This window comes from Pagrus major, chromosome 19 (genome assembly GCF_040436345.1).
Source record: "Pagrus major chromosome 19, Pma_NU_1.0".
NCBI lineage: Eukaryota > Metazoa > Chordata > Actinopteri > Spariformes > Sparidae > Pagrus > Pagrus major.
Window position 1 is genome coordinate 14,476,045 of NC_133233.1, and position 24,600 is coordinate 14,500,644.

General features: G+C 42.1%; 3 protein-coding genes across 3 annotated transcripts in view; 2 read left to right on the top strand and 1 right to left on the bottom strand.

The window, feature by feature from the left end:
• The window catches only part of LOC141014470 (polycystin-1-like protein 1), a 31,432-nt gene extending 12,972 nt beyond the window's left edge, over positions 1 to 18,460 (top strand). The window contains exons 18-56 of the mRNA XM_073488281.1: positions 80 to 151; positions 225 to 404; positions 502 to 579; positions 682 to 824; positions 1,114 to 1,234; positions 1,350 to 1,500; positions 2,431 to 2,623; positions 2,773 to 2,829; positions 2,936 to 3,262; positions 3,347 to 3,607; positions 3,685 to 3,798; positions 4,021 to 4,172; positions 4,252 to 4,352; positions 5,134 to 5,332; positions 5,432 to 5,515; positions 5,661 to 5,868; positions 8,696 to 8,802; positions 9,211 to 9,310; positions 9,399 to 9,527; positions 9,610 to 9,783; positions 9,872 to 10,058; positions 10,440 to 10,534; positions 10,620 to 11,098; positions 12,087 to 12,171; positions 12,285 to 12,461; positions 12,540 to 12,658; positions 12,750 to 12,860; positions 12,951 to 13,059; positions 13,185 to 13,253; positions 13,828 to 14,000; positions 14,128 to 14,362; positions 14,588 to 14,692; positions 14,974 to 15,114; positions 15,944 to 16,078; positions 16,213 to 16,428; positions 16,512 to 16,673; positions 16,785 to 16,952; positions 17,079 to 17,155; positions 17,263 to 18,460. Coding sequence (XP_073344382.1) covers positions 80 to 151; positions 225 to 404; positions 502 to 579; positions 682 to 824; positions 1,114 to 1,234; positions 1,350 to 1,500; positions 2,431 to 2,623; positions 2,773 to 2,829; positions 2,936 to 3,262; positions 3,347 to 3,607; positions 3,685 to 3,798; positions 4,021 to 4,172; positions 4,252 to 4,352; positions 5,134 to 5,332; positions 5,432 to 5,515; positions 5,661 to 5,868; positions 8,696 to 8,802; positions 9,211 to 9,310; positions 9,399 to 9,527; positions 9,610 to 9,783; positions 9,872 to 10,058; positions 10,440 to 10,534; positions 10,620 to 11,098; positions 12,087 to 12,171; positions 12,285 to 12,461; positions 12,540 to 12,658; positions 12,750 to 12,860; positions 12,951 to 13,059; positions 13,185 to 13,253; positions 13,828 to 14,000; positions 14,128 to 14,362; positions 14,588 to 14,692; positions 14,974 to 15,114; positions 15,944 to 16,078; positions 16,213 to 16,428; positions 16,512 to 16,673; positions 16,785 to 16,952; positions 17,079 to 17,155; positions 17,263 to 17,614 — 6,146 coding nt within the window. The 3' untranslated portion in view covers positions 17,615 to 18,460. The remainder of the gene's footprint in view (positions 1 to 79; positions 152 to 224; positions 405 to 501; positions 580 to 681; positions 825 to 1,113; positions 1,235 to 1,349; positions 1,501 to 2,430; positions 2,624 to 2,772; positions 2,830 to 2,935; positions 3,263 to 3,346; positions 3,608 to 3,684; positions 3,799 to 4,020; positions 4,173 to 4,251; positions 4,353 to 5,133; positions 5,333 to 5,431; positions 5,516 to 5,660; positions 5,869 to 8,695; positions 8,803 to 9,210; positions 9,311 to 9,398; positions 9,528 to 9,609; positions 9,784 to 9,871; positions 10,059 to 10,439; positions 10,535 to 10,619; positions 11,099 to 12,086; positions 12,172 to 12,284; positions 12,462 to 12,539; positions 12,659 to 12,749; positions 12,861 to 12,950; positions 13,060 to 13,184; positions 13,254 to 13,827; positions 14,001 to 14,127; positions 14,363 to 14,587; positions 14,693 to 14,973; positions 15,115 to 15,943; positions 16,079 to 16,212; positions 16,429 to 16,511; positions 16,674 to 16,784; positions 16,953 to 17,078; positions 17,156 to 17,262) is intronic.
• Positions 6,295 to 8,343, bottom strand: LOC141014400 (uncharacterized). Its single transcript, XM_073488163.1, has 5 exons — positions 8,011 to 8,343; positions 7,503 to 7,544; positions 7,354 to 7,416; positions 6,999 to 7,112; positions 6,295 to 6,662 (listed from the first exon to the last, which is right to left on the bottom strand). The coding sequence occupies exons 1-5, from the start codon at positions 8,306 to 8,308 to the stop codon at positions 6,379 to 6,381; spliced, it is 801 nt and encodes a 266-aa protein (XP_073344264.1). The 5' UTR covers positions 8,309 to 8,343; the 3' UTR covers positions 6,295 to 6,378.
• Positions 18,461 to 18,623: 163 nt separating the features above from the next.
• On the top strand, positions 18,624 to 24,579 carry pdia4 (protein disulfide isomerase family A, member 4). The gene is made up of 10 exons (XM_073488278.1): positions 18,624 to 18,932; positions 19,403 to 19,577; positions 19,684 to 19,889; positions 19,994 to 20,132; positions 20,243 to 20,448; positions 20,596 to 20,754; positions 21,974 to 22,125; positions 22,359 to 22,515; positions 22,773 to 23,006; positions 23,949 to 24,579. Exons 1-10 carry the CDS (start codon positions 18,857 to 18,859, stop codon positions 24,362 to 24,364), a joined length of 1,920 nt encoding a protein of 639 aa, XP_073344379.1. The 5' UTR covers positions 18,624 to 18,856; the 3' UTR covers positions 24,365 to 24,579.
• Positions 24,580 to 24,600: the final 21 nt, after the last annotated feature.

The following is a 24,600-nucleotide window of genomic DNA, read 5'->3' on the forward strand; positions in this document are numbered from 1 at the left end:
CTTCATAAATACCTTCTTATCTTTACATATAATCCTGTGCAGGTTTTCATTGTGTGATTTAAAGATGATTCTATGACAGATTCGGATTATGATGTTCCTTTGATGACCGCAGAGGAAGGAGACCCAGGGATTTCAGCAGGAAGACCAACAGGTACAGCTCATGTCTGCATTTGCCAAGAATCACTAGATTGGGAGGTTGTGTGTTAACCCATGCATCTACTCAGGTGTGGATGGTGAGAACCTCAGTCCAGGAGATGACTCAGTGTTTGATCCATCGTTACATGAAGACGAGGGGAGTAATCTGGTAGATTCCAGGCCATCTGTTGTGAACCAGGAGCCCATCTTGCTCGATTTATCTCGAGACCTGGTAGACAGAGGCCTTTTTGAGTCCTACACTTACACAGGTACATTATTCAGGAAACTCCCAGACACACATTTCCTTTGTTTGTTCCACCTTTCTCTTCAGTCATCGTTTTCTCTGTTTCTAATCTTTCTTTTCAGGAATCTCCTCCTCTTTGCTCCGTTTCAGACCCTTCAGTCTGAGGCCTGGGAGCAGATACATGTTGGAGGTCACTGCCAGTAAGTTTCACAACACTTAAGGATATGATATGATCACCATTCCTTCGAGAGGGACCAGGGATGGATCTTGATGCTAATCTGATTTTCATCTGTTGTACTCAGAATCTGATGATAGTTTTCTGGGCCGGACTCAGCTATTCCTAAAAACCAACCCTGCTCCAAAAGGCATGACGTGCCAGGTGCAACCAATGGAAGGAAGGGAGTTATACACACACTTCAGCATCTTCTGCACTTCTGGGAAAGAGGTATCTCCTGTCTTATACAGTGAAACACACGCATGCACACATAAAGAAAGTTCTGTCATATGTGAGCCAAATTTGACTCTCCTTCAAAGGAAGGGTCTTCAGCTTTGTGTACTTAATGGATTAAAGAATACTCTCATCGCTGGACCATTTAAGGGAGCTTGAAAGGTTATGAACTCAGAAAAATAACATGTTTGTAAGCGGTTTTGATCTTCGGATAAGGGAGTCATATTCCTACTTATAGGCTGCATTTGAACCCTCACATGTTTGTTTGTATGTGTGTGTGCTGAAGGACTTGGTGTATAAGTACAGCATCCATGTAGGCGACGGACCACCCAGGATTCTGTACCAGGGGAGAGACTTTGAGTACTACTTTAGCCTTCCTTCTGGTGACCCCAGTGATGACTATAAAAGTAAACACACACACGTTGATTTATGACATACAGTGTACAAGCATACATTATCATGACAACTTATTGCAAAAGATTTCCTTTTCATTCATTGTGTGATTGATTTTTGTTCCTGCAGTAACTATTTACACGGAGATCAGAAGCAGCACGTACGGGGCGGCCACTAAACCCTGTCCTGTCATCGTTCGAGTCCGACCGAGCTTCTTCAGAGACAACTCTTCTTCTTCTTCTTCTTCTTCTTCTTCCCGTCTTGATCCTGATCTGGAGCTGTAAGAATCACCATGTTAACACATCACACCAGGATATGTTATGTTGCAGTGTTTTTAAGAGCTGTGATGTTTGTACAATACTATAAAGGTACAATCCATTTTGCAGACCATCGGTGCCAGAAAGCTTTTAATATGTGTGTCTTATTAATTATTAGTAGTACCACATAGGTGATTAAAAGACAGAGAAATCCATAAGTTTACTCAAAGTAATGGTGAGTTTGATTAGGTCGTTAGGGAAGTTGGCGAACAAGACTAAATGTAAGGTGAATAAAACTTTTAAACATTACCTCATCTGTAAACATTGGTGCCTGAATCGCATCAGAGATTTTCATCAGCAATGTTGGTTGTTTAATGAGGTATACATCAACAATGAAGCAAATTTGACAGCAGGAACATTTGTCTTTATTTGCGCTACTCATGCAGTGTTTATCTGACCCAAACAGCCAGTTTACTTTACTGTACACTAGCCGTAAGCTGACATTAGTGTGCAACACCAAGGGTGTGCGTGGGCAAATTCAGGACAACTCTCAGTGAATTCAGTAGCCTACTCACCAGAGACTCTGGTTCTCCTTCTTCTTTCCCTCTCCTCTCTGTAATGTTGTTCATGAAGTAGAGTACATTTCCCCTCCAGCTCCAGTCAGCAGTCAACATTACAGAACATTACAGACATAGACAAGCAGCCACTACAGTGATTGTAACAACAATTGACTGACAATGACTGAAAATATCGATTAAGACGAGAAAAGAGGAAAGAAAAATACTCTGAAACCTTATAAATGTTTATAAATGCATTAATGTTTAATGCTTCATACGCTCTTATGTAGGTCAGCTCTTGTGCTGCATTCTTGTCTGGAGTTGTACATTTTGATCTGTTATTGTTTTATTATTCAATCCCAATATTGTTGTGATATGAGTATCTCTTTTGTCCAGTTCGGAGTCTGGTCTGAGGAACCTGTCGGCTCTGGTGCAGCTTGGGAACAGTGTGGAGGTCCGCAACTACATCAGTCTACTCACCGACATCCTGAACAGACTCAGCCTGGACGCCGAGGCCAACACACGTGTGCAGAGACGCACACGCAGTATGCTCATTTGCACAATGTGTGAGCTCGAGAGCAGAGAACAGGTGCACACAAAGAATTATACTAAACCAAAACGTTAACACAACCACAGTTTAGATCTCAACAAATCATCTCTTACACGCTCTAACACACAGATTTCAACAAAGTATTACAGCATTTTACTACTTCTACTACATGTGTTTTTTAATCCCAGGCATCAATGGTGGACAACATCAGCATTCTCAAAAACCTTTTACAAGCTACAAGTCAGGTTAGTGGAAGACTGTCTCCTTTCATGCACTTTCTTTGATATATATGCTGACAGATTCACGCTGAAAGGTGAAAATTGTTTCTCACATTTGCTTGATCCCATTTAGGTGACGTTTGCGAGTGCAAGACAGGTGACACTTCATGTTCAGGCTATCTCAGAGCAAATTTCAGAGTCTGACGCTCCAGTGTGGTACTATCTGGATGAGAAGACACTCAACACCCTGATCACCCTGCTCTCGTACAGCCTACAAGCTGCTGTCAGAAATAAAGACTTCACACCGGAAATGTCCAACAGTGCTGACGTTAAACTGCCATTAGAATCAGACTCAAGTGAGGAAAACAGTGGTGTTTACATTAGGAAAGGAGGATCGATTTCAAAGCAGGTGGTGCAGCTTGTAGCTGATACTCTGCAAACTGCGTCAGACATGATGCTGGTGAGAGAAAACACACATGTTCTTACTCATGAACGTACATGTTGCCTCCATTTGTCTCTACTATTAATTATCTTTTTTTTCCAGAAATACATCATGTTCCATAAGGCCCAGGAGCACAGAGTCAACACTGGTTTTATAGCCTTATATGCAGCATACCAAAACCAAACCTCCACAGTCATCAGCAGTGGTTCAACCGCCTTCTACATGCCTGCCTCCCTGATCCAGCTTCTGTTTGGTCGTCAGAGTGGAGAGACTGAGAGCAGACGGCATCGACCACCGTGTGTGCTCAGCATGCTGACTGAGCTCACACACAGCCCTTACACCTGGGCCCACTATCCTAGAAGGGTGAGTCTGGCGAGATGTGATAACACATTAATTAAAAGGCAAAGGCATTGCTCTGATTTTCCTCTGCTGATTTCCAGCTGAGCGGACCGGTGATGGACCTGAGTCTGTACGAGTGCAGCACGAGGAGAAAGATCTCTGTTCGCTCCCTCGTACAGCCGATAAATGTCGAGATGCAGCAACCGCCAAGAAAGGTATGTCGCGGTCTCTTCTTTTCTGTTGTTTTGCACAAGTTGACTCCATTTGTCATAATTCACTACAGTAGAGCACAGTATTAAAGGCACAGTATGTGACTATCATAAGTAGTTTGCAGATGTGGAGGAGCATGGGATCATGGGAGTTTTTGTCTTCACTGTTAATGCTTTAAAGTTTTATTAACGATTTTAGATAACCATGTGTTCACATCTATTCTGCAGAAGAGCTCTATGCATGAGTACATCCTCCAGCACAGCAAGGTCAACTACCACAGCTTCAACATTACCCCGGAGCACTTGCAGCAGGTCATCCAGCTGAGTGTGGTGTTCACCCCACCACTCAACAAGCCATTTCCTGTCCTGCTGCTCTTCAGGTAGACTTGCAGCTGCCATCATCATCTTTTTTTAATTAGTTTTTGAGTAAAAACAAACCCTGAGTCTCTATTGTGGCAGGATGTTTGAGAGGCCGACTCCCAGCATGCACCATCTGCACAGGACTCACCGCTGGGCGAGTAACACCAAACAGTTCACTCTGCCCTCATCCTACCTCAGTGGTAAGAAATGTTCCAGTGCCATGAATCGTTTTTTAGCTCTGTCCTTCTTCCTCCCTCCCGGTCTTTCTGTGTTTTATATTACTGGCCATTCTATAAAGTATGCAGCACGTTAATCAACCTTGCCTTTTTGAACACAATATTTACACATTTTCATTTAGGTGCACCAGCACATAATTGAGTTGCACCCAATAATACATTTAATTTCTTAACATATTATGTAAGAATTGTAAACAGGAATAGAGGTGCAGCGGAATGTGTTCCTTCATTTAAATCACAGCACGCTCAACAAGAAATTGAGATAATTTTGAATATTTAAAGTGACTTCGAGGAACTTTTAAGTGTTTATGTCTTGTAATTCCTCTTATAAATGACCTGTAACAGCAAACGGGACCATCAGCGAAGAAACTGCTATTTTTATAGTTATTATTAATGCCTGTGCTTGGGTCCGATCACATTTATCAGTATTTATCTGCAGTATATAAAGTACACAAATAGCCACTCTTGCAATTGTGATGTGATGTTTACATTGTCAAAGAGGTATCATGTTACAATACTTATCAATGGTTATAATCCAAATGTCAAAAGCTTATTTTCTGTGTGTTAGTGACAGGAAATGATAAGATAGAAAACCAGTTGTGATCACATCAGAGATTATGAGTTTTTGTCACCATTTGACAACTTTCTATGTCACCAAGACAATCCTCAATTGTTGTAAGTGTCTCACAGTATTTACGTGTTTTGAAACTTCGGTTCTGGATTAACAAAAGCATAAAAATTAAAGCTGCAGGGGTGGCTCACCTGGCTGTGCTGAATGCTGATTTTGGGAAAGCACCCAGACACAAGCACCTGAGTGAAGAGGTGAGCTACACTCTCACAGTGGAGAGCAGCTTGTGTTTGTCCTGGGACGACCACCAGGGGGCCTGGACACACCACGGCTGCAGGACACAGCGAGCAGACACAACCACTGCCGTCAGCTGCAGGTAAAGCATGGATTAAACACACACACCCACACATGCAAGAAACAACTGTACAAGTTGATGATTCACATAACTGAATCACTTTTTTCTTGTTCGTCTCAGTTGTCACCAGTTGAGGCCGCTGACTGTGGTGCAGCACCAGATCCACAGCAGCCATGACGCAACCGATCTTGACCCATTCCTAAGGTGACCTCACCCTCCTGAGACTGAAATATATTTAACAATACATAGTATGATAATCATCGTCATAGCACTCAGTTTACACAATTGAAAAATGCCAAAGTTTGAAGACGTCCTCCAGTGCCTCCTCTCTCCCTCTCTGTCATCCCAGTGTGACCAGTGATCTGACAGTGCTGGGTGTGCTGGTGCTGTGTGTGTGCCTGTTCATCCCGGGGTTGGTGGCGTGCAAGAAGGCTGATGTCATCTCCAAGGCTAATCGGAGAGTCCACTACCTTTCTGACAACTCCCAGTGTGACCCTTATCTCTATGCTGTTACCGTCCACACTGGTCCCTGCTCTTCAGCCTGTATGAGTGCAAAGGTAATGTCATTTTTTGTTCCTTTAAACCCATCAAATATTTTCATGACATAAGAAGCTTTTTGGATGTTAATGACTGTTTCAGCTATAAGTCAACCCCTCAGGTGTTTCTGGGTAAATGGAGTTATGGTGTGTGAAAAACTTTAGATCGCAAAATGCATGAAAATATGAATTAATAGCCTTCGAGGTGTCCATTACCAGGAATTTATTTCTGGCCTCCACGCCGTCCATTAATTCCTGATAATGGTGACCTCATCTGGCATCATCCCTTACTTGTAATAGCATGCTTACAATAGATGGATCAATAGAGTAATGTGTGCTATTGTTTTTAACAGTGAAACGTAACTTTTTTTTTAATAAAATGAGCAGATGTTGTTTTTTAATCTATTTGTTTGTCAAACCAGACAATAAAACACACACACACAGATATTTGTTTTTTGAAATGCGTTTATATTTTTAACAGAGTAATGTTAAAACATTGTATAATTAACTGTGCGTACTTAACAGCCACACTCACAGAGGAAAAAGCAGAAAACCACTAAAAGTGGTACGATTATCTCCATTATCTGAAAGACTGTCCCCTGACCCTATAGTCATGAAGACCTCATCCCCTTGCTCTAGCTGAAGAATTATTGCATTAGACAGAGAACCATAACCATAATTATCATTGTAATCTGAATTGGTCATCATACACTTGTGATTGTGATGGAGAGAAGCACCCATGTAAGCTAGTGTACGTTGACTCCATAGGGTGAATCTGAAGTAGTAGGCTCCACTGACTGGGGCTGTGAAGATACCTGCATCAGACGAGAAAATCAGCGTGTCAAAACTGTCTTTGTCTCACTGTTGAATGGGCTCCCCCCCCCCCCCCCCCCTTTTTGTTTAAAGGGAGTTTGTCTCTTGATGCTTTAGATGGCATTATTATGGGTTTTAAAAAGTAATCTCTCTGGCTTGGTTTTATTACCTTTACAGATCAATACTGCAAATTAGTGTCGCTGTAGCAAAATGAGGGGGTATTTGTTTAATAACTTTAACAAAGATAGTACCACCAAAAGCTTAATACAATCACAGATCGCCTTTTGTAAAAAAAACTTTTATGCACATTTAGGTGTGTGAGTGAAAGCAGTGCATACCTGTATCTGGGTTGTAGCCTTGGCCGACATTAGTGAAGACTCTAAGGAATTTAAGTGTGCCAGCAGTATCAGCACCTACAGCTAGACTGGCCGAAAACGCCACCTTCGGAGGGTCTGTGAATATTGAATACATACATAGAGAAAACTTTACTGATGAGTTTATGAACAAATGTGACCGTGAACTTTCAGTAACAGCTAAATAACATCATTTCTGCTTAATTTTATAACTGTAGACATTGTCGTTGTTATTAGACTGAATCCTGCTGTATTAATTATGCTCTTTACTTTACCAGTTCCATTCTGACTACACACATAATTTGACAATTTGACTTTTAATTTGGCTTATTTAGCTTACCTGCATTCACTCTCTTGATCTCCTCCACTTCATTTACACTGGAGCTCATCTCGGTCTCTAAAGCTGTGAACACATTTCAACTTTTTAAAATAAAATAGAATTATTATGTCAGTTTGCACATTTTTGTTAATTACTTTGTAATCCTTTACCCGTGATCTTATTTTCACTTGCTGTTAATCTAGCCAGAAGATCTGCAATGAAGTGAAAAATCAGTAGGTAGGTTAATTGATCAGCATCCACGTATAAAAGTCATTCAAATGAAAACGTTTTCAATACTGCAAAAACAAAAATGTTAATTATGAACCTTTGTCTCATTTAGTATATCGTAATTGCTAAAACACTGTATTATAACAAATTTCACATTTAGATTTCGAAGCTTACATATGTTCTCTCTTCTTGTTACTGTAAAGAATACTTTTAGACCTTAATTCCAGTAGATAAACACAGTATACACACATTTACTTTGGAGCTTGAAAAAGAGAAATAATCACATGCATGAATTTTATTTACATAAAAACAGTAAGTAGATTAGATATTTTTCTGCGTTCTAGCATTCACTGGCTGTCAGTCTTGCTTTTATGTCTGGGTTTAAAGCAATAAATAACTCTTTAAAGTAATTTATGCCATTAATGGACGTCACATGAATCCGTGCAGCACCTGTATTTTCTTGCTCCAGCTTCTCCATCTTGCTGTTGCTGAACCTCAGCTCCAGCTTTTGTTCGATGGCCATGTGTCTCAGCTCCTTCAGCTCGGCCCAGATGTCAGGGGTGATGTTGGTCTGGCTCTGATCAGGGGTTGCTTTGGCACCCTGACTCTCAAACTTTACCTCTGTGTTCTTGTTCTCTCCATCTGTCTGAGTGATATCGTTCCCTGTCAGCCCTCCACTCTCAGCCTGAGCCCACGTCCACTGCAGACAGAGCAGCAGCGCCAAAACAACTGCAGCTCTTCTCATCATGAAGTATCACCTGCTTAGATGGCGAGATGCAGTCTGACACGTCTCATGCGGCACCCGTCTTTATATAGAGAGCTGTATGAGAATTAAGCAGGTGTCTTTGATAACAAATTCCAAAATAACTCCAGACATCCTTGAACGCAGAGCTGATGATAAAGAAAACAACAAAAAGAATGTTTTTCTTTAAAAATGTAATGAATGCTTTTAAAATAATTACAAAAGGAGTTTGAATTATGCCCTTTATATATACAAGTAAAACATGTATAATGTTTGCTTTCAAAATAACATTAGTGGTTAAACTATAGAGAAGTGTTCCGGTTGCTATCTTCATTAAAGCCAATAAAATCTAGGACTAATGTGTTTGGGAAACCATCTCCACATGTTTACCAGGTTTACATAGTGCTGAATGGTGAAGACGGGGTCTCACAGACAAAAGAACTACAAGTCCCAGGATGCACTCTGTTCCGGAGGAACTCTCAAGACACCTTTATATTCAGGTAAAATTCAGTATCTCCAAATGTTGCCATCAAACAGATAAATCAAATCTATTTTTAGCTTTATTTACTTTATTTTTGTGGGTTTTTTTGGCAAATGAATTACCCTCAAAATACTCCAGTCTGTCTGTAACCATAACTTGTACAGAAAAAAACAATTATACTAAATTAGCAGTGAAAAGGCAACCAGATGAACAAAAGATGCACAAGGCCGAACATCTTTGCTGGATAGTTCACATTATATTATCATATGTGATAATTATATTATTAACAAGACATGATTATTTAATTTTTTAATACCAAGATTGCCGTGAATATTGTGACACCGTCGACACCCAAAATACAAGTATGAACCTGATAATGAGCATAACATGGGATATCTCCTTGTGTTCTCTGTCTCTGACACCACAGTGCAGCAGACAGCCTGGGCCCAGTGTGGGGGGTCCACATCTGGCATGATAACTCTGGACGCTCCCCAGACTGGTACCTCAAACAAGTAGAGGTATCTGAGGTAAGGTCCATCTGTTCAGTGTTAAAGTGCTGTTTCTTCTGTGTTTGGACTTTCAATTTCACCATCAAGATGATTTGATTGTCTCCAGGTGAGCAGAGGGCATGTGAAGGGACGTGCTTGGCTCTTTGTCAGTCAGTGCTGGTTGGCTGTGATCAAAGGCGATGGCCAGGTGGAGAGAAGGCTGCGAGTTTGCACTCAGGGAATAGGCTTTGCTAAGGTAGACCTCTCGCATACACCATGATGTGTAAAAACATCTCTTTATCGCTTCTCCCATGTGACCCTGTGTCTCTGCCTTGCAGATGTTGCGTCTCAAGCTATCTGACTACTTGGCCGACCATCACAGTTGGATATCTTTGCTCAGCTGCCCCTGCCCTAACTCATTCACACGCACTCAAAGACTTAGCGTGAGCCTGCTGCTCCTGTTGGGGTACGCATGTGTCAACGCAGCCATCATATCACAGATGGATGATCAGGTTGGTTTATGAAACCTGTTGAGATTCAGTGCAGTTCCAAAACACGTTTGCCATTATTATTATGTTGTTCCGTATCTCTTGCTTACAGTTGCCGTTCGAGTTGGGTTTTACTGATGTATCAGCTGTTTCCATGACAGCAGGAGTATTAAGTGTGTTGGCAGTGTTGCCTGCTGCAGGAATAATATCCTTCCTGTTTCGACTGCGTGATGTCGAGTTGACGGGGTCAGGAGTCCTACAAGTAAAGGGCAGAAAGACTGAAAAGGCCTCATTCGAAGGTGAAGTTTGTACTAGTAGTTCTTTTTTTTTACTTTATCAGTTGGATTTTCAATGTAACCAGCATTTACAGGATAATTGCACTTGTAACTAAATATCAGAAACAACAACAAAACAGTGATTGTAATGGAAATATATCAAAAAAAGAAAAATGTAATCTTTGAAAGTGAATGAATTTTGGAATATGTATCGTAGTATTTGGAATTTCCCACTTTTGCTTTAATGACAGCATACAATCAAGCTGGCATGGACTTCACAAGTTCTGTATCTGTGATTGCAGCTGCTTTCCTTGCCTTTGGTTTTGGAAAAAATGATTTCTTTCTTTGTCTCCCCACCTCCCTTCCTGTTTCTCCTCATTTCATCCTTGTTGTGTGTCTTCACAGATGCCCTTTCAGTGACTGACAGTACATCTGAGCCACATCTCTCTTGGAGTGGTCTGCAGCAGTGGGTGCAGGACACCTGGAGGAAGAAATACCAGGTGTCACCACGAGCATCAATCTTCTCTTTTTCTTTTTCTCTACAGCATTTTTCATCTCTTTCTGACCCCTCGTCTTGTGTTGTAGGGCACGGACATGCTTCCAGCGTCCACTATGATAGTGGATAATAAAAACACAGATAACGAGCCTGTAATCCAAACAGATGTGATCATGAGAAAGGAGGCAGTTGAGGAAAAAACAGAACGAGCGCTTCAAAATTACTTGCTGATTACTGAGGGCAACAATGTCCATCAAGCACCAGAGGGAAAAGAGTCTGATATTTTAGGTGAAAGCAGCTGCTTTTATGGAACCCAGAAGGCTTTTTTGTCTGGTACAGGGGAAAGAGGTCAGGCAGTTCGGAAGATGGAAGATCCTCAAGGAAAAAGGAATGAGGGCAGGCATCACCAGGCAGCATGGTCTAGCCAGAGCAGTAGTCATCACATCACCGACAGGCTGAAAAGGAGAGGATTCAGACCAGTCTCTCAGTGGTGTCACTATTTGGCCTGGACACTGTGTCTGCTGTTGTCCCTCTGCTGCCTGCTTCTCTCTGCTGTGCTGGGAACGAGGTAGGAGATATGTGATAAACGGGTGATTGTAAAGAGCTGGTCCGATAAGTCTATTGAAAGAAAATGAATCGCCAACTGCTTTGCTAATCGTTTAATTAGTTTGTCATTTTTCAAGCAAAAATGTCAAACACTTGCTGGTTCCAGCTTCTTCAATATAGGATTTGCTGCTTTTCTTTGTCATTTATGATAGTAAATGAAGAATCTTTCGGTGAATGTGGGTTGGACAAAAGAAGCAATTTCAATGTGTCACTTTGGGCTCAAGGGAATTGTGATTAGCATTTTTCAAAATTCTTTTGATGTTTTATAGACTAAACGATTCATCTGTTAAATGAGAAAATAATCTGCAGTTTAAAAGTGCAGTATGTAAAATAGTTGACTGTTGAGTTTCATTCTCAGATTGTCAAATACCACGACCTGGGAGTGGCACTCTTCGATCAACTGCTTTTCTCCAGAATCGCTTTTTGCACCTTTATCAAGGATGAAAATAATTGTTTGTTGCAGCCCTTGTTGATTATGCTTTATAGTCGGGGTGACCAAAGTTTTCTGTTCTGGAGGGCCAGAACTGAAACCTAATGGGGGGCCAAGGGCCAAAAGGAAATGTTGTATTGTATTTTACTTTTATGATGCAAATGGTAGTCCCCTAAAACTGACCGTCTGCACAAAGTGTCACTCTGTACAGAAGCCCTAAAGGGCCATGCATTCATACATTTTATTTCCTCCGTTTTCCCGTGATAACGAGTTTATTTCATTTGTTTTCTCGAGATCTCGAATTATTATCTCAAAATAACAACTGCCGTTTTCCCGAGATAACAAGATAATTTTCTCGAGATCTCGAGACTTATCATTTTTACAAAAAATTAATTGGCATAAACATTACCATTTTACAATTTTTACATATTTTTTAATTTTATAATATCAGGTAGGCCAACATGATTAATGTCCTACATGTGTTATAATCAAAATCTATGTATATGTGCGTGTGTGTTAGGTTCAGCAGCAGCAAACTTCTGCTATGGATACACTCTCTTCTCTTCTCCCTGATGTCTTGCATCTTCCTCATCCAGCCGGCTGTGGTAAACTAATACCAGCATTTTGTAAACTATAATTCAGATAAATATACATATATTCTGTAAACATAAATTTGAATTATCTCTTGCATTGAGAACACGCTCTTTGTCTTTTGCAGATAATTACAGTGGCAGTGACTGTCTCCTTATGGTACAGGAAGAGAGCAGACTTTCATAGTTTCTCCACTATAAGAGATTTTGAGAAGGAGACTCTACAGCTGTGGACACACAATGGTGCTAATCAACCAGAACAGACGTCTGTCTTTTCCCAGGAGAGATGTTCATACCTCGAAAAGGTCAGAACCAGACTCTGTTCTATATTATTGTTCTCTGTTCTATTCTATTAAAACAAGTCTATTATCTCTGACTGACAGCTGCTCGGAGCTCGTCAGCGAGCCCGGTACCTCCGTCTCGTGCGCCCGCCGACTGCAGCAGAGTTGAGGGTAACTCGTGGGAAGAAAAGAAAAGAGGCTCTTCTCCATAAAACCCTCAGGTATGTCTGCATGTCTTGGTCTATGTGTGTGCACCAGTTTGTATACGATTCAAAGCTGGAACAGGAATCATCTCTTTCTCTTGTCATCCAGGGATTTGTCTGTCTGTGGCTCCATGCTTCTCCTGGTGTTGTGTATAAATTATGGCAGCTCGTTCTCTGACCATTACCTCCTCAACAAAGCTGTCAGAAGACAGTTTGTTAGGTAACGTTTGCAAACATCAAGTGGTTTTCTCTGTGTGTCCATGTTGCTCTCTGATTAACACAAATTAAGATCATATTTTTCTTTCAGCAGAGGCCATGATAATGCCTTTATGTCCATACAAAAGCATGAGGAGTGGTGGAAGTGGGCACAGACCAGTCTCCTTAATTCTCTGTACAAGAATGCATCAGCTGCACCTGAGGTAAGCTACAACACCAAACAGTGAAAACATGAAAAAAATGTAAGATTTAATTTGATATTTTATCATCATGGAACGAAACAAACATTTTCACCTTTTTCATAATTCAATAATTTGATGTCATCCAGCAGTCACACATCTTGATTGGAGAGCCAATCCTGTGGAAGGCGGAGGTGTCGAGTTCATTTCAGGGCCAGGTAAGTAACAGAAGGAGACATACCTTCACATATAGTATTGCACTACTTATTTAACCTAAACTGACTCACTTTACCACCATCCCCACCAATTACTACAGTAATTATTTACTGCTTTTAGGAAAATAGCAACATATTATTGTTGTAATTTGCCTGTAAAACCTGTAAAATTAAGTGTTACAAGATTTTTTTTTTTTTTTTTATGTTGTAGTGTAAAAAATAGTGTTTGAGACAGCATCGAGACCAAAAAAGAAAAAAGCAGAGATTGGTAAAAGTTTTCCATAATAACTAAATAATTCAACATTTTGATGAATGATCCAGTGGACTACTGTGCTTTAATTTATGCAAGTAATCAGTCACATGATATTCTCACTCACTGCTGTGTTTTGCACTAACTCCACCTGTAGAGAGCGCTGTTTCTCAAACATGGACCCAGGCTGCAAGCACATACAGTATACTGTATCAGTGCACTGATGCATTTCAGTATCTGTCGAGATTTAGAATTTATTAAATTAAAAACTTTTATTAAAGCTACCATCATGTCTCAGTTACTAAAGGTGCTGCCTTTTATTCTCAGGTCTCCAGTGTGACTCTTCTACCGGAATGTCTTCGCTTATTCTTGTTCGGGAGCAGAACATCCACTCACCCACAATCCAGCGTCTTAGCTCCTATGGCAACGCCTCTAAAGACATGTGGTCACCTGGGCTGCTACTTAGGACCGGGTGCTACAGTTGGCCTCAGCCACACAAAGTGAGAAGTGCACAGATTACCACACATGGTGGAAATGATATTTGAGTTTTTCAAATGTTATCCCTGTGGTGTCAGATCCAATGTCCGTAATACCACCATGGTTCAGTTGTCTTCTGCTCTCCTGCAGGTCTCACGCTGCGTCCAAACTGAAGCTCCTGCATTCAGGTGGCTGGCTGGGCAGACGGATGGTGGCCCTGAAGGTCCAGTTCACATTGTTCAGCCCTGCACCCAACTTGTTCACCAGTGTGACCTTGCTCGCTGAGCAGAGCCCCACTGGTGTCCTGCTGCCCTCTGCCAAAGTCCAGTCAGCTAGGGTGTATCGCACCCCTGCTGTGTGGGGCTATGCTGTTATGGTGTGTCAGGTAAACTGTGACCTGTAGAGATATCTACCTTCTCTTCTGAGTGCCATTTAGTTTCATTATATTTTAAATTTCTACAGCTGATATCTCCAAAACTCAACAACTCACACCAAAACAATCTTAATAGATAAATAGCACGATACGTAGATAGAGGAAAATGTGATTTTGGGGGGTTTTGGGGTGAACTGTCCCTTTAAATTTTCTCATGTTTTCCTTCCTCCCCTGCAGCTCATCTTCCTTCTGTTGTCTCTGCTGCAACTCTGGGATCAAATGTACACTGTAGGACAGCAAGGGCTGATGGGATACTGTAGGAAACCCTGCAACTGGCTGGAAGTGAGTCTCCCACATGTGAACGAACACACAAACACACAACCAAAAATATGAATAATTCCAAAACAGACTGAAAGACTTGAATGCTGGAACATACAGCATACACAGCCATACACACACTCGGCCACACACCAAGGCAAACAAAGTCACAATGACCGAGCCGAAAGGGCAAAGTAACCTGTAGCTGTTAAACTAACAAACCTGTGAATCAGTGAAGGTCAAAGCACACAGCAGAGAGCAAAATGAACCTCATTATGATTTACCCGTTTCTCACTCTTTTACAGGTCGGTTTGCTGACAGTGACCCTTGTGTACTATATTTATTACATCTATCACTCCGTCATTATCTTGGAGGTTGCGGAGCTGCTGCAGAGACACAACGACAGAGGACATGTTGATGTCGGCGTTCTGGCTACCTGGGAACAAGTGAGAGAGAGAAAGGGCCGAATGAAGGCAGGGAAAGGAGGGTTGGAGAGACAGGAAAACTAATATTTAATGTTGAGAGAACACATTTACTGCATGTCCTGCTTTCATTTATGTGGAAAATGAAAGAAGAAACACGTATACAAGGTTTATTGCTTGTTTTTTTTTTAAACATGCCCTTATTAAAGGATAAGTTTACCCAAAAATACAGTTATTTATCTGTTATTTTCTACTCACCCCAATGCTGATGAGAAGGCCGGTGAAGTTTCATAATCCACAAAACATTTCTCGAGCTTCACAGCAAAACAGCATTGCAGCATTCTCCTGAACAACTGAAGATGAGGAAATGTTAGCAGAAAAAAAACATTAAATGGCTCCATACAGCTCATCAGGCATCATCCAAGTCTCTGGAAACCCCTGATTGATTGCAAATTGATATGAAAATTAATTTAATTTACACCCTTGATGCATGGTCGAGCTTGTGCACTCACTACAGACCACGCAGAGTATATGCTAAAGCTTTGGAGGCTTCTGGAGACTTCGATTACACTGGATGAGCTGTATGGAGCCATTTTATGTTATTTTCCCGCTGTTTTTAAACCTCTAAAAACAAGTCCCCATCTACTTCAGTTGTTAAGCAGAATGCTGCAAAGCTGTTTTGCTGTGAAGCTCCAGAAATGTTTCCTGGACTACGAAACTTCACCTGACTCGGATGAGTAGATAATTACTGAATTTTCATTTATGGGTGAACTGTTCCTTTAAATACACAAGCGAGGCTTTTAAAGATGACAGCAGTGGTCGACAAGGATTAAGATGTCTTTTGTGTCTGCAGTGTATTCGCAGTCTGCGTGGCGTTACGCTCTTCCTCCTCACCCTGAAGTGTGTGACCGTGCTGAGGGTTAACAGGACGTTGGCCACCTCTGCTACACTCCTCACCCGCTCGCTCTCCAGCCTTTTCTGGCCAATGGTAAAACACATTTTTCAGCATGACTGTCACGTGTGCTGCAGTGTGAGGTTGTTCCTGATTGTTTGATCGTCGTCAGCCTTATTAATGTACAGCACTCCTGTCCAGTTGGAAATGGTCTCTGTCTTTCGTCCTAGGTTTCAGGTCTTATCCTGATGGTGCCGCTGTCCTGCGTGGGGAATCTCCTGTTCATACAAAGCTCCGGGGCCTTCAGCTCACTTCCCCGCTCCCTCCAGACTCTGCTCTGTCACTGCTGGAGTCCCAAGGCTGTCAGAGGCCTCCACTTCTCCTGGAGTGATTTCCTTTACCGTGGAGTTCTCCATCTGTCCTTCACTGTGGCGTGGACAGCAGTGGTACATATACAGTGTATATCACTTTTTTAAAGTTCTTCACAGAGTCTAGATGAGTGTCCAACAGTCGTCTGTCTTTCTTAAAGGTGAAAGTTGTGGTGGCATCATTGATCAGAAGTGCCAAAAGATCTCAAAGCAGGCAAAACATCTTCGCAGCAGCAGAATTAGTCGGCTACATCAGACGGAGGGTGTCTGACTTCACTGGGCAGCGAAGAAATGCATGGACTGAAGATCGTGTGGTAGGGAAGGTAAAGAAAAAGCTAAAAACAGCAGATATCAAGTCAGTTAGCTATAAAACTGAGATTCTTTATACAAAAAACCCTTATTTACGTAAATGACATTGCCTTTTGTTTTTTCAGACTTATTACCTCGAAGAGTTTGAAAGCTTAGTGGATGAGCTCCTGTTCAGACTCAACACCCTCTCAAACAGTCTGCACCACACTCTGCCTTCCAAAGCCCATCGTTACAGGGAGGAGGACAGTCCCATCATCTCACCCAGACAGGAGTCGTCCAACATGGATGCACAGGTGAGTTAGCCTCATGTCAAATATCCAGAGAAAACCACACACAGGCACATGCCAACACTACTTTCTTTTGCACACAATTTTTTTTTTACAAAAGGTGTTGATAATGTGACTTTGTGACTGCTGCAGGACTTTATCAGAACACGAATGACAGAAGAGAAGAAGAGTGATCTTGGAGAAACACTATCTGCATCTCACTTGATCCGGTAATAAGAATTGTGCAACAACTACTAAGCTAGGAGACCATTCTTAAGCAAAAATGTAAATATGAATTACTAAATGATACAAATTCCTTAATTTCTCTGCATGACAGGTCCAAGCTTGAGCTAGAGACGGTTCAATTCCTGCAGCAGAGACGCCAAAGTGGAGACAATTCCTCCTCAGACATTGTTGTGGCATCGGATAATTCACAACAACCTCGAACAAGAGCTGAAGAAAACCCAAATGACAATGAGCTCCAGTCTTATTCAGATGCACAGAACTGCCTCTCCCTCACAGAGTCTGGATCACTCGTCAAGGAATGGAAACAAGATGTTCTGGAGAAGAAAGATGACCAATGGACTAAAACAAATAACAGCTGCTCTTTAAGTAATAGTCAGGCCACCCATACAGAAGTTGTGGTGGAAGTTCTGGTCCATGAGGAACCTGAGAGTGTAGCCAGATAAACAGTAGGATCTTTATAGAGATGCAGTTCTGGATGGAACACTACAAACAATCCAAAAAAACGATGTCTCAAGGGATAGTGTATGTTCAAATCTACAGTTAGGCTTGTTGGTTATCAATAAGTGTCTTTAAGTTTAGATGCCCCTCGGTGTCAATCCTGATCCTTTAAAGGGGAACTCCACCAATTTTACACATTAAAGTGTGTTTACAGGTCTTGTAGAGTACCACTGCATGTATGAAAAAAGTAGTATGAAGCATTTTATGGCTCCAGGGGAAGCGGCATGTAATCTGATAAAATACCTCCAGTGATGTCACGCAGTGGGTAAGTTGCATTGTGGGTAATGTTGGCACAAGGTTTTGAAAAGCAGTTCACTGGTCTAGCATTCCTCTGGAGCCACAAAAGGGTTTATACTACTTTTTTCACGTACAGCATGCAGTAGTTCTCCCAAAGACCTGCAGACACACTTTAATGTGTAAAATTGGCAGAGTTACCCTTTAAGAGACACCTGCATAATATGGGAAACTCATGGCATCCTTAACCCTAACCCTTAAAGAGGTACTTTTTATTTATGTGTGTATCAAAGTGATAAAGCAAAGTTTGTAAGGCATTATATCTTTGCAAACAATAAAAGTAATTGGTTCCAGTTTCTATATATGTTATAAGTAAACCTTGTCAGAAGAGAAACCCTCAAGATATTGCTTTATTTGCCATCTAAATATTTGACACTGTCACCTTAGGCTGCAGAGACTGGATTGTGATGAGTATGCATTGTTTGTGCATCATATAAGGTGAAGATTCGTGGGCTGTATCACGTAATTTATCACTAAATAAAGCTTTTATAGCCTTATACGATCTTTGTCACCCACTGGCACATATTCAAGCGTGCAAGTCCGGGAGGGAAACAATAAATACAAGCAACCAATAGCATCCTCCAACGTATAATTGAGTGGCGACGTGTGATTGGAGGGCAGCGGATGATGAGGGCCAATCGGAACGTGGCAAGTCAGACAAGTTCCAGACGGAGGAGGCGGCGGCGTGATTTCAGAAGTGATCGCCGTAGTTTGTATGAAAGCACGAGCCAAAGGCGTTTACTGCCACACGTCAGTATTGATCCGGACAGCGTGTCTGTGCGAGCAGCAGTGTTTTGATGACATTCATCAGCGTTATTAGCTAAGTTAATTAGCCGGCTACTTGGAAGAAGCACGTCGTTTACTGTCAGCGGGCCGCATCACCTGTGTGGACAATGAGGAAGGTTGCTCTGCTGCTGATTGTGTTGCTCGGCGTTGCACATTTTGCAACTGTCAGCAGATGTGAGGATGGTGAGTCTGAGTCTTTTTACATCTCTGCGTGTTTATTCCAGCTGCTTGAGCAAAGCAGTGTCGCAGCTCGTGTGCGTTTCCTGAAAGTTACTGTTACCCAAACTGGCTAGCTAAAGTTACTGTCGGTGTTGCTAGTTGTGTTAGCACGCTAGCTAACAGGACAAGTTAGCTAATGTCAACAGGACAGCAACTCGAGTGCAAATACGCAGTTTGCGTGGCTTGCGGGTGTTGACACTAACACTAGACATATCCCAAATCTTACATTAGTGTGTCGTCTTTATGTTAAATCCTTGCATTGTGGTATATTGACGTATATCCACCAGTTACAAACAGGAAATGTGTTGCTAACCTGTTATGCTTTCTTTCCTTTATCTATGAGGAGTGAAACAAGCAGCAATGTGATGGGAAAACACTTTATATGAGCTTTTCCCCCTTAACTCAGCTTGTGTCCTTTTCTTCTTTGCTGTCAGACGCTGCAGAGGAGAAAGAGGAGAGTGATGATGAGGAGAGTGATGATGAGGATGAGGATGAAGAGGATGACACAGAAGTGAAAGAGGAAAACGGGGTGTCCGTTCTCACCGATGGCAACTTTGAAACGTTCATGGAAGGCAAAGACACAGTCCTGGTTGAGTTTTACGCCCCATGGTACGCCTGTTGTTCCTCAGCTGTCTCCCACACCTGTGTTACAGCGGGCCTCTTACTTTCCGTGCCCCTGCAAACTTGTCAGTAATTCTTTGTTTGTCCTCTTCAGGTGCGGCCACTGCAAACAGTTTGCCCCAGAGTATGAAAAAATCGCTCAGACCCTTAAGGAGAATGACCCTCCTATACCTGTGGCCAAAGTGGATGCGACAGTAGCCACTGAGGTGGCGAGCAGGTTCGAAGTGCAGGGCTATCCCACCATCAAGATCCTGAAAAATGGGGAGCCTGTGGAATATGACGGGGAACGGACAGAGAAGGGTAGGAGCATTTAATTCACTTAAGTCTCCTCACTGCCTTTCAAACCAAATCTGACTTGTTTTTAAAAGAACAAGGACTAATATGGTCTATGCCTGTTGTTGCAGCTATTGTGGCCCGTGTGAAAGAGGTGGCACAGCCAGATTGGAAGCCCCCTCCTGAGGCGACGCTGGTGCTGACCAAGGACAACTTTGATGAGACGGTTAATGAGGCCGACATCATCCTGGTGGAGTTCTACGCTCCATGGTCAGTCAGCAGACTAAAAGCAGAAATAAACAACTTGAGCTTTTTTAACAGCAGCTGCTGAGACTAATTAAACATTCCTCGTGTTTGCCTGTTACATAACTGACCTTCAGGTGTGGACACTGTAAGCGTTTGGCTCCAGAGTACGAGAAGGCAGCCAAGCAGTTGAGCCAGCGCTCTCCTCCCATTCCTCTGGCCAAGGTGGACGCCACCGTGGAGAATGAGGTCGCCTCACGTTTTGGAGTTACAGGCTATCCCGACCTCAAGATCTTCAGGAAAGGCAAGGTGTTCGACTACAATGGACCCAGAGAGCAGCACGGTAGGTCATTTACTTTATAATGTAATTTTAGGACACTTGCAACACGAGTCTGTTGCCTCTGTTTTCCATATATGCAAAGATTAGTGCGTATGGAAGCAAATGTGCAAATTTTATCTTTCATCTCTTCCTCTTTCACTTTCCTGCCAGGCATTGTCGACTACATGAGTGAACAGGCAGGGCCTCCCTCCAAACAGGTCCAGGCAGCAAAACAGGTGCAGGAGATCATCAAGGACGGTGACGACGCTGTGATAGTCGGCGTTTTCTCCGGTGAACAGGACGAAGCCTATGAGATCTACATTGAGGCCTGTGAGTACCATGAGCTGGAGGATCTGTTCATAGGCAAATAATGTCACCACTGAGTGTGCAGCAGACGAGTGACACGGAAACTAGTATCTGTGTTCTAGTACTTTTTTTTTTTTTTTCCCTTCCTGACTTTGATATCTGATCTTGCATATCAGCCCATACCAAGTACCGATCTGATATCAGTGAGTTAAAAAAAGCTTTTTTTACAGCTGTAAAGTTGAAATTGAAAAAGGGCACAAAGAAATCTAGGAATAAGAAATCCTTTAAAAAATGAAAGCCTTGCATACTGTACACTGCTGGTTTTAACTGGTAGGATTTTTCAGTGTAAAATATTGCCCGTTGCTCACATTTTGCTAGCTCTGACCAAAAATCAATTCTTCTTTGTCGCTCTACAGCAGTAGTTGCCAGTGGCAGCACAGCACAATTTGCCATGTAGACTGTTTTAAAAGTGCTGAAGACGAATTGCTTTCCGGGAAAACGACAATAGGAGCAATATGTAAGAACTTCGCTCAAAAATATACTAAACCCATCAACAGAATGTGAAGAAGCAACAGTTTTGACAGCATGACGTCTATGTATTGTGTTGCAGAAGAGTTAGCATGCTAGCCCTAGCATGTCCCGGTCTAAAGCCTCTGTGCAAGGAGTCATTACACACATCTGGTCCCTGAGCTCCCAGTCTGGACCTCTAGCTGCACCTCTAATTGAGCTAACTAGCTAATGGCAGGTACAGTGAGAGGCAGTTGGCAGTTACTCTTGTGATATGCTGCTCCTTATTTGCTTTGAGAATGAATTTGACAGGTGGCCAATTCTTATATATTGCACCTTTTTTTTTAAAGTAGATTTTTATTTGTTTTTTTCGGGGGCCACTTTCGACCCGGTGTATTTCGGTCACCCAACAGATGAGTAAAGGGCAACAATGTATTTTAAGTTGCTCTGTGTTTAGGGATATTGGCTACCTGTGCAGTAAAAAAAATCTTAAGTTGACACCTGTGTGATCGGTGCATAGATTCTCATACCCGATCCAGCAATTTAGGCCGTATCGGAGACATTTCAGGTACTGGTATAGGAACAATCCTTACATAGAGGAAACTTGGATTGAGATGGGTAATCCATCAGTGTCAAAGTTCTAGTATCTGTGTGTGATGAGAGCACAGACTGCTGCTCTTTAAGTGGACATGTGGAGTTGATGGCACTCATTTCTGTCTCTCCGTCTGTCTGGCAGGTAATACACTGAGGGAAGACTTCACCTTCCGTCACACCTTCAGCTCTGAAGTGTCCAAACTGCTCAAAGCGTCACCAGGTCAGATCGTCATCGTGCAGCCTGAAAAGTTCCGCTCAAAGTACGAGCCAGCGTCACACACGCTCGCAGTGAAGGTACTGTCTGTTTTATCTTTCGTGATTTGAATTTGTTTCATGGGGAGTGAAACTCTGAATCATACAGGACTGTGCTGTCTTTCGGTTCTAGTATCGGTGTTAAAATAGATTAGATTAGCAATAAGAGGTTTCACCTGAAGAGCACTTTAAATTGAAGTGCTGTATAGCGTGTCTTCAATAGTCTCTGCTTTCTCTCATATGACTTCAACACTTTAATGTTTTTTATCACTTAGGACTCTACATCAGTATCAGAAGTGCAGGAGTTCTTCAAAAAGCATGCGATTCCTCTGGTGGGACACAGGAAACCAAGCAATGATGCCAAACGCTACACCAAAAGACCCCTGGTGGTTGTGTACTATGGAGTAGACTTCAGCTTCGACTTCAGGAAAGGTGAGTTTCACATATTTAGGTTAGTAGGTTTCACCTGAGAGCTTGCTGTCTTATGAGTGCTGGTGTAATAGAGTTGTCCTTTGCTCATTCATTGTCTGTAATGCTGTCGTCACGCTGTTTATGTGGCCTATTATCTAGGAGGGTGAGGGGGGAGTATAATCTTAATGCAGATCTTCAGGAATATTTAATCTATTGACCCAGAAAATACTCTGAACCATGAGCACCACATGTGAAACAAACTTCTTTTTATTTTTTAGCCACACAGTTCTGGAGGTCCAAGGTCCTCGAGGTGGCCAAGGACTTCCCAGAGTACACGTTCGCCATCGCTGATGAGGAGGACTTCGCTGACGAGCTGAAGAGCCTGGGCCTGAGCGAGAGCGGAGAGGACGTGAATGTGGGAATTCTGGCAGACGGAGGCAAAAAGTTTGCCATGGAGCCAGAGGAACTGGACTCCGAGGTGCTGAGAGACTTTGTCATTGCTTTTAAGAAAGGTGAGTTTTTTTTACTTGCGTGAATTTTGAAGCAAATGTTGCTTCAGTAACTTGCACTGCTTAGCACTACTACAAGGAACTTTTAACTGGTTATGAAAGAGTCTCAATTTTACACCGATGCCTCCACATGACCTGCAAACGAGACCATCAGCAAGAAGATCGGCTATTTCCATATAGTTTATTCTTAAAGCCTGTCACCGGTCAGATTCTGAATCTTTTTATTTTTTACTGTAAAATTGGTGAAGTTACCCTTTAATAACTTGAGCTTTAGTTCAGCATAATTGCCATTACTGAGCAGCTGAATCTGTTAGCTGTAGGCTTACAGATAACCCAGATGTATTAAAAACAAAGCTGACTTTTTTTCATCATTGTCATATTGGTTATTAATCTTACAAAGCCACAGGCAAAAACATAAAAATATTATTAAAAACAAGTGTTTCTTTAACTCCCTTTCAAAATAAAAGCACATGCTAGCCAGATTAAGATCTTTACAAGGAGGTGGTGACACTCATCGCATTTTTGTCCAAAGGGATCGCCAGAATCAGAGATAAAAAGGTCCTTGAAACGGCTTTAAACATTTTTTTTAAAAGCCAAGTTTGACTTGTGAAAGTGTCTAATTAATCACATCATTTCCAGGTCTGGAGTGGTCTGCTGCATGGGTGTAGATACATACTTCCACCATATGATGGCAGCACTTCTCAACTTCTGATTTGATTAGTTGCCATTGTGCCTCTTGCATTAGAACATTCTGTGTGCAGTGCATAAATAAACTGCCTCTGAATCATTAATATTATCTTACTTAACAGTATGGCCTAATACACATTGTAGTCTGATCAAATCATTGACACAGTAAATAAATTATTTTGTAAATACTCAGTTTAAGTAGTTCTAAGGTCACTCTTAAAATAAAAGTACACTTCTGACTTTCTCTTGTGTCCTCAGGAAAGCTCAAACCCATCATCAAATCCCAGCCAGTGCCAAAGAACAACAAAGGACCAGTTAAGGTTGTGGTAGGAAAGACCTTCGAGGAGATCGTCATGGATTCCAAGAAGGACGTCCTGATCGAGTTTTATGCTCCCTGGTGCGGCCACTGTAAGAAAATGGAGCCCGATTATTTGGCTCTGGGCAAGAAGTACAAGGGTGAGAAGAACCTGGTGATCGCCAAGATGGACTCCACAGCCAACGACGTGCCAAACGACAGCTACAAGGTGGAGGGCTTCCCCACGATATACTTCGCCCCGAGCAATGGCAAGCAGAGCCCTATCAAATTAGAAGGCGGTGACAGAACAGTGGAGGGGCTCAGCAAGTTCATTGAACAGCACGCCACAAAGCTATCACAGAACAGAGACGAACTTTGAAAATGTCTCGACGAGTAGCTGAGAACTCTTAACGTGCTCGGGTCTTAGAGGACGCTGAGGAGGCGAAGGAACACAACAGTGTTACTGAGTTATCGTGATGATTACAATGTTCAATCATCGTTTTAGTTTCTGTTCATTCCAAGAGATTCTTGTTTCTAAAAGCATGTAAGCACTGTTGAAGATTTCAAGTCTTTTTAAATAAAACTTAAAAATGATGGCCTCTTTGTTACTGTGAA